This window comes from Crassostrea angulata, chromosome 2 (assembly GCF_025612915.1).
Source record: "Crassostrea angulata isolate pt1a10 chromosome 2, ASM2561291v2, whole genome shotgun sequence".
Taxonomy (NCBI): domain Eukaryota; kingdom Metazoa; phylum Mollusca; class Bivalvia; order Ostreida; family Ostreidae; genus Magallana; species Magallana angulata.
In genome coordinates, this window is record NC_069112.1 from 42,660,636 (window position 1) to 42,669,285 (window position 8,650).

General features: G+C 38.2%; 1 protein-coding gene across 1 annotated transcript; it reads left to right on the forward strand.

Annotated features, from left to right (window-relative positions):
* The first annotated feature begins 1,020 nt into the window (after positions 1–1,020).
* On the forward strand, positions 1,021–2,036 carry LOC128174357 (uncharacterized). The gene is made up of 4 exons (XM_052839925.1): positions 1,021–1,101; positions 1,199–1,439; positions 1,544–1,813; positions 1,915–2,036. Exons 1-4 carry the CDS (start codon positions 1,021–1,023, stop codon positions 2,034–2,036), a joined length of 714 nt encoding a protein of 237 aa, XP_052695885.1.
* Positions 2,037–8,650: the final 6,614 nt, after the last annotated feature.

Consider the following 8,650-nt stretch of genomic DNA (forward strand, 5'->3'; position numbering starts at 1 on the left):
CTCCACGTTTCGCCGTATATATAAGGGCATGTTTGTTCCAGCGGTAGTTAGGTGCTGCCCTGTGCATTTAGACGGCGAACAGTTTACGGACGATGCATTAGATAAAATAAAACCAGTAAGCAATGAAGTCAACTTGAGCAAGACAAACATCAAACTTTTGTTGAAAAATGGCAGGTCTTTTGTGATTGAAAGAACAAATTATAGACTTGATTTTGACCACACACATGCTTTAACAGATAGAGACTACCTCACCCTTACAGGCATCTCAAAGACAGAGTTTGATATTTTGATGACTTACGTCGATTGCTGCAATCTTCGACAAACAACAACAAGAAGTGTAAGGACATGTGTAGCCATTCCGTTGATTACACTTCGATGTGGATTGAGCAACAACCTTCTCGCAACGCTTTTCGCAATGAAAAAACACCAGGTATTGACTTAAAGTATTATTCATATCAATGTGTTAATAAGAGAGTTTTTTTATTTTCTGTTTGATAAACTGTTTATTTGAACTTTGATTTATTAAACTGCATTTTCTAACTTAGATAGGTAAGAAGAGCACTTAAATCGGCTACAAAAGCATTGAAGTCAAGATTTGTTCCAGAATTTTTAGGACCACCCCACATTGAAAGAGAGGAGGTGATAGAGAGTCACACTCGACCGCTGGCCAAGGAACTGTTTACCAGGACCATGACAGAGAACCCCGCCATACTTGTTCTCGACGGAACATATATCTATGTGCAGAAAAGTAGGAACTTTTCATTTTCGAGACCATCCTACAGCACAAAAAAACACAGGCCTTTGGTGAAGCTTATGCTTGTCGTCACAACTACTGGGTACATTGTTTCGGTGCTAGGTCCGTATCTAGCTGATTCGAAGAACAGCGACGCAAATATTCTTAATCACATGATCAGATCAAATGCTGAACAAATGAAAGAGTGGGTCAGAGAAGGTGATATCTTCGTTGTGGACAGGGGTTTCAGGGACTCGGGTGAAGTACTAAACGACCTTGGTATAACTATGGAGATGAAAACGTTCCTACCTAAAGGGGCCACGCAGCTGCAGACCAAAGATGCCAATTGCTCGAGGCTTGTGACAAAGGTAATTAAAACTTAACAGTAATCATTTTTTTTTACTTAATATGAATAAAAAAATAATTTGACTTGTTTTTATATCATCATCAATAAATTGTTGACAGATCAGATGGGTAGTCGAATCGGCGAATAGCAGACTGAAGACCTGGCGACTGCTTGATAAAACCCTCCCAAACACGCACATCCCAAGTATTGGAGATTATTCCCAAATCAGTTGTGCATACTGCAACAAATTCAGTCCACCTCTTAGCAGCGGAACTTTTGAAAAAGATATTGAGATAGCCTCAAAATTGAAAGTTTTGGCAAGGTCATCAAATGAACTTCAAACGCTCATAATTGACCAAGGTAAGTATTTTCAGACATCATACATGTACTATGTGATATTTAATCTGCAATTTCAATTTTGTCCAACAAAAATAGTTGAATCATACAATTTCTGAATATTACAGGACTAGATCGGAGATCATATAAATGGACTCCATTAGACGCATCAGAGGCATGTCCGTTATTCCCTCGACTGAGTGAGGATGAAATCCGGGAGCTGACTCTTGGTGTATACCAGGTTAAATTGGCCCGCTCTTACACCCAAGAACATTGTAGTCATGATGGAAGTTATGACATTCTTGTAAACAGTGACGTACGAATGATCCTTTCTGCAAAAATACAGAGTCGCCACATCTCTGCCAAACGCTACAAGCTTTGGATCAAGTACAGCTGCAGTATTGTTGAAGGGTGGTATTGCACATGTAAAAACGGAAGTAGAGTGGTGGGCATGTGTGCTCACATTACAAGTGTGATATGGTATCTTTATTATATGAAGCCAGCCCGCTCAAGGGCATTCCAAACTGGGCAGACACCATCGAGAATGCTTCAAGGATGCCAACAATTGACGAATCGGACAGTGATGACCCAGAGGAATTAGACTTTTTATTATGCATCTAATTATTTCTGCAATTTTGTTTCTAAATTAATTATCATTAATTATTTTTATGATTATTTTTTTCAAGTATGCTTCCAATAATGCAAGTCTTTTTATTGACAAATACCATAGAACATCAAAACTTCATTTCTTGACTTTATTTCAGTGCATCTTTTAAATCATTACGTCATCATTTAGGACATGCTCTGTGACACAGTGAAACGTTCCTTAGAACGCTTTGGGTCTGTTAAACATGAATGTATGTTATCAATTTGTGCATTTCTTAATTGATTTTCCAAAATGTTTAATGCTTTTAATCAATATTTTACCCTAAAAAAAGATCAACTGATTCATTTCGAATTCGCTTAATTGTGCATATTTTCTATCATAAATAATGTATTAAAGTTTGCTCTTATTTTGTAAATTCTCTTTTTCTTTAGGGTGGGAGGGTCCGGCGAAGTTGAATGTTATAAAATGTGAAACCCTCTTCACTTTTAAAAACGCCTATTCCAATAATTGACGACGAACCTCTTTACGTTTAAAACGCATATTCCAATAATAGACATCGAAAAGAAAAAAAATATGAGATAAGAAAAAACAGCCCATATATTTCATTATTAATAGTTTTAAAAAGTTTTTCGCACTTATCGTTTCACTATATATATAAACAATACTTAGATTTATGAAAATGATATTGAAGATGAAATTTAGCAGAAAGAAAATGAAATAAATAAAGAAGATGATAATTATTGTTTTCCTTAAATTCGTTTATGACGTCAATATTTTAAATTCTGAACGTACGTCATAACGTCATCGGAAAACTATAAAGGACGCTATGTTTGAGGGACTATAAAATCAAGACGATTAAAGATATTCATAAAAAAACAAACTGTTTTACAACCAGCATATTGTCAAGGGATCCCGTATTAAATTTTATTAATTTCGGTTACAGGGCCGATTTTGCCTCTTACCGTACCCATTTCTTTGTGGACTTTATTAGTAATTTAGATTGAAAGAACAAGTCGAAAAGTTAGTGGGTGGAATGAGACAGTGTTTAAATCTTATCACACTTTACAATAGATTTTTTTTTTACGTTAAGCTAAACAAACATCTTTCTTAGACTGAAATTGAGACGTGTACATTCCTGCAGTAGGTAGTTCACATCATCTGTAAAATTCAGTTTTGTTTTCTGTGCTGTCATATAGACGAGGCAGACTGTTCTTCACTATGATTACGAGTCAAACCAAGGAACGGTTATCTTTATAATCATCATAACTCCGGACACGGGTACATGTATAAGTGTATTTTTTTGTTATTTTTTTTTTGTTTTTTTTTTGTTTTTTTTTTAAAAGTTGGTTTAACTATGTCAATTAAAAGAACTCTCAAACTGATTACAAATTTCAATTTTCAAAATAGAGATACTAATTTACACAACCAGTATAAAATACTAAGTAACCCCATAGCTTAGCTAGAGAATCGTAATTTATGAAACTCATTTTAGCTAATAGACTTCATTAAATTCAGCAAAATGGCGGTGTATGAAGGTTGCTCAGAAACTATTGAGACATTTTCTCGTTTAATGACACACACATTTAATTCGAGGAGTTCATATGCATGTATAAACATCAATTTTTATTCAACTTGTCAGTCTCTATTGCGCATCACAAACATTCAAAAACGGATATTCGTGATTTCCGTGCTAGGTTACAATTGAATTCTCTAACTGGTCATTTCATTAAAATTATACAAGGCAGACATACCTCGGGATCTCCCTTACACTGTCTCGGCATTTCCGGTAACAAGAAATATCAAAATTCAATCGGGTGGAATATATATTTATAAATCCCAAAAGTTCAACCTTTTGAAAAAAAAAAAAACCTTCTGAAATTCTACATGCATGGATCTTAAGAAAACAATGCCAAAATTCGTAATTGTGCTGGAAGCATAGAAGAAAAAAGCTGTTTATCTTATCAAATAGGAATATTGGCATGCAATATGGAGAATATTACAACTTTTAAAAATCGTGAAAATTATATCAATTGCTATATGTGTGTGTAGGGGGGGGGGGGGGGGGGCTGCGCACTGGGTCTATTTATCAATTTATTACACATTTTCATTGTTAATTTCTTTCGTGTTTAAATCTGTATAAATGAATTTTAGAAGAAAAAATTCTCAAAGTGGACTTTATTAGTAATTTAGATTGAAAGAACAAGTCGAAAAGTTAGTGGGTGGTTAAAACTTATCACACTGTACAATAGATTGTCAGTAGTATAAGCCCCCCCCCCCCCCCCTCCCCCCGATTGGCGGTTCAACTGAGTGCACTTTTTATGCAAATGAGGTGTTGAACTCCCCCAGCGAGGGGGGTTCGTAGTCCAGCTTCTGGGGTCTCAAACTAATAATGCTATAGTAAGCATAATTTTATGGCAGTTTTTATTGAGTAAACAATTCTTCTGGTAAAACACGTCCGATCTCTATCAAGTCACTGAGAATTATGACGTTATAACGTTATGCGCCTTTCCAGAAAATTCTGAGGATGACGCAACGTCATTGTTCTTACCGTTCTAAATAGCACGCAACGTTATAGAATGTTATAGACAGTTCTTAACGTTTATTATGTACTTGAACGTTATTCTCTTATCATTTGAATCAAGTGCGTCATGCCTCTCACATCGCTGAAAGGAAATCTTCCACTCCAACAGAACCGCTTGAAATAATATCAGTTGCAGCAGAAAAGGATTCGACTTTTGAAAAGAAATGAAGAACTTCTCCGACATTTGCGTTTATATAGAAAAAACCTACAGCGACGACGGGAACTGGCTAAAAAAGCAGAGAAGTATTATCAGATCAAGTTGGATCGCGGACGACACTCTTGGAAATTCAAAGTGCAAGAGAATGTATACAATGTCAATTTCAAGCCTTTACACGAGAAAGACCATTATCCATTCTCCCTTCGTGCGGAATGTACTGGATGCCTTGTTGAACGAAGTCAAGAGTGAAATGAACTGCCGTCCGAACGACTATCTGCGGTTGAACATACGACACCCTTCTCTGGACTCCGACATATGGTATGAATCCCGACGCCAGAGGCATACTAGTAAAAATTAAAGGTGTGCAGCAATCCAAGAGATATTTCACCATGACCGACGGAGCTATACAATTTGAATTTTTTCATGTACAGTATCCCGAAGGAAGCGGCGGAAATAAGAAAAAACACCTGCTCATCAACAAGGAAAATTTCAAGAAGAGTAAAAAATCCATTGTGAGCATTCAAAATACGGATTCCTTGTGTTTACCGCGAGCAATCGTGGTCGCTCGATTGCACAGTAAAAAACCTCAGGATCCCCTTGCTCTGAAAGTCTGGGGAAAGCAATTGACCCGAATGATGAAAGGTGACTGTAGAAATGTAGATCTGAAAAAACAGGCTCGAGAGCTCATGGAACTTGCCAGATGTGATCCCGAGTTACCCTGTGGCCCTATAGAATGGAGGAAGTTACAGGAAATATTGTGCCGTGAATTTCGACTAAAGATCTTTCAATTTGAAACTAACACGCGTGCCCTGAAATTGAAGCCAATCTACAAGGGTCGCGGCGACAGGAAATGTCTGAACGTGTTGCTAGATCGAGGGCATTACGATACCATACTCTCCATGCCTGGAGTCAGCGAATACAAATATTACTGTGATTATTGCGATGTTGGATGCAGCCACATCGAAGAGCATCGTACCAAGTGCCCTCATCGCTGCTCGTTTTGCTTGGGCGACACTCCGCGGGGGTGTTAAGGAAGCATATGGAATCCGAGTTGCATGTAATTCCGTGAAATCACAAATCTTAGTTATTATGTACATATTCAAATATCTAAGCAACGAAACGTAGATCAAAAACAAATAAAAAATACTGAAGACAATTTTTTTCCAGAAATTAGTTTGTATTACGTAGATTTACACATTGGTGACGTCATGACTGAAAGTTGAATGTCGTGTGAATTTGATCGGAAAGCATTGTAAACATTTTCAAAATATAACTAATCTAAGAACTCTAGTAAAGTATTGTGGTGTGATTTATTGAGAATTGAACATAAGAATACTGGGGGAGATGTTAGTTTTATCAATCATTCGCTAAAAGGTATGTAAATCTGCTTTTATTTCTCGGCCAGGCTTTCCTCTGTCGTTGTTTACGATGTGAAAATCCGACTAGAACAACACTACCCCGTATATATTGAACGTTAAATTTTATACGTATCGTTAGTTTGATCAATGCTTAAATTGAAAAGTGCTGCTAGAATCCCATGCTGTGTGTTGTTTTGATGCAATTTGCCGTTTTCCGTGCAAACTATATAAAAGTTGGGAAGGTTTTACTAGAACCGGATAAATAACTTTTTAATAAGGACAAACATAGGATTCTAGCAGCGGTTTTGATTAAACTGAGATGTTTTGCTTTCACTTGGTATGCTTATTTCATTTTGGAAACCGTGGGGTAGTGTTGTTCTATCTCATTTTATGTTAAGGAATATACGTAAGCTATTTATAGTTGTCACGTGATAATGTACCAATGTGGCAGTAATGTACTACCCGATTTTATTGCACTGACATCTATTGTAAAGGATAGTACTAAGTTTTTGATCTTATTCAAAATAATTATTTAATTTCACGATTTTGAATATAACAGTCAAAATAAGACGCTAAATTGCCCATATGCTTCCTTAATACCCCCGCGTCCCTGTACCCCCGATGGCATAAGCATCGAATGTTCCGAGTGTCACGGATTTTTTAGAGTATGGGGTGCTACCAGAGACATTTACAACCTACCAGCTCTAAGACCAATACTTCAGTATGTCATTTGATGGATCGATGACCGCAGTGTCAGACCTGGATGACCAACAAATTATTAGCTAACCACAAGTGCAAAGGACAAAAACAATGTAAGATCTGTAAGAAAATTGTAGAGAGCGATCATCAGTGTTAGGTGCAAAAGAAGCCCGAAAAGAAAAGGACGAATTACAGCTGTACATTTATTTCGATTTCGAGTGCACTCAAGAGCACGGTATTCATTTCCCTAACTTGTGTGTGGCTCATCGAGTGTGTCAACATTGTGACCATTTACCTGTGGATGAACCCTGTACGCACTGTCAGATAGTTTAGGCTCGCGTCAGCAAGTGTTTGAAGGACCTGATACTCTGAAGGAGTTCGTAGATTGGCTATTGAAATCTGAATCTCAAAACAAAACCACCCATTTTAGTGCACGACGGGGCCTTGGTCATTGCACACAATTTTAGGGGATACGAGGGACAATTTATCTTGAACTGTATCGTTCACAAAGCCTGCATCAAACCATCAATCATGAATGGAAGTAAGATCTTGTCCATGAACATTTGTGACATAAATTCCATTGACTCCTACAACTACTTGCCTTTTGCACTTGCAAAGATGCCTTCTGCTTTCGGTTTACAAGAACTAAAAAAAGGGTATTTCCCACATCTTTTTCAACACGGAGCAGAACCAGGATTACGTGGGAGTCCACCTCACGCTTACTACAACCCACACGATATGAGCACCACGGGGCGTAAAATTTTTTATGCGTGGTACGAACAGCAACGAGGAAATGTGTTTAACTTCCGAGAAGAGTTCCTGGCCTATTGCATCTCGGATGTAGACATTTTTAGGCGCTGCTGTGCAAAGTTTAGAGCAACCATACAGTCTCAGGTTCACGTGAATCCCTTTTAGGAAGCTCTCACTTTTGCCAGCACTGCCAATTTAGCTTACCGGCGGAGTTTCATGCCAGATCAAACTATTGCCATCATTCCCAATCTGGGTTATCATCCTGCTCGCCAGTATTCCATCAAAGCCTGCCGTTGGTTGGCCCGGATGGGTCGTCGATGTTCAATACGACATGCTAATAACGACTGGAAAATTACACCGTGGACGGTTACGATGAAAACACGCAGACAGTGTATGAACTCCATGGATGCTATTGGCATGGTTGCCCCACCTTTTATCCAGATCGAGCCACAGACATTCATCCTAACCACCTAGACAAAACTTACGCCACGGTCTACGAGCAGACCCTCCGCCGAGAACAAAAGTTAAGGGACAAAGGATATGCGGTCGTTAGTATATGGGAACACGAATTTGACAGTCAATTAAAAAACCAAGAGGAGTTACGGAACTTTGTACAAAAATTAGACTTTCAAGACCTCTTGAATCCCAGGGACAGCTTGTATGGAGGGCGCAGTAATGCCATTCGTTTGTTCTGTACAAAGGGAGATATGCGCTATATGGATGGCTGTTCTCTCTATTCTTACGTGCTAAAGTACAGACCTTTTCCTGTGGGAAACCCGATATCCAAACTGATAATTTCGGGGACTTGAGAGTATATTTTGGATTGATTAAATGCCGTGTTTTACCCCCACGCGGTCTCTATCATCCTGTCTTGCCTTATCGTTCCGGAGGAAAATTACTATTTCCCCTATGTCGGACATGTGCCGAAGAACGACAGAGTCTGGAACCGGACTAAGAATGTTTGCATTCTGAATCTGAATGCTGTCTCACGGGAACCTGGGTAAGCACTGAACTCTATAAAGCGATAGACATGGGGTATCGAATTGAGCGCATTTACGATATCTGGCATTTTCCTCAAACTAG

Bases quoted from the DNA above. Each gene is read 5' to 3' on its own strand.
- LOC128174357 (XM_052839925.1), top strand. From the start codon at position 1,021: ATGGAGATGAAAACGTTCCTACCTAAAGGGGCCACGCAGCTGCAGACC. The intron at 1,102-1,198 runs GTAATTAAAACT...AATTGTTGACAG, and splicing joins GCTCGAGGCTTGTGACAAAG to ATCAGATGGGTAGTCGAATC. The intron at 1,440-1,543 runs GTAAGTATTTTC...TGAATATTACAG, and splicing joins AACGCTCATAATTGACCAAG to GACTAGATCGGAGATCATAT.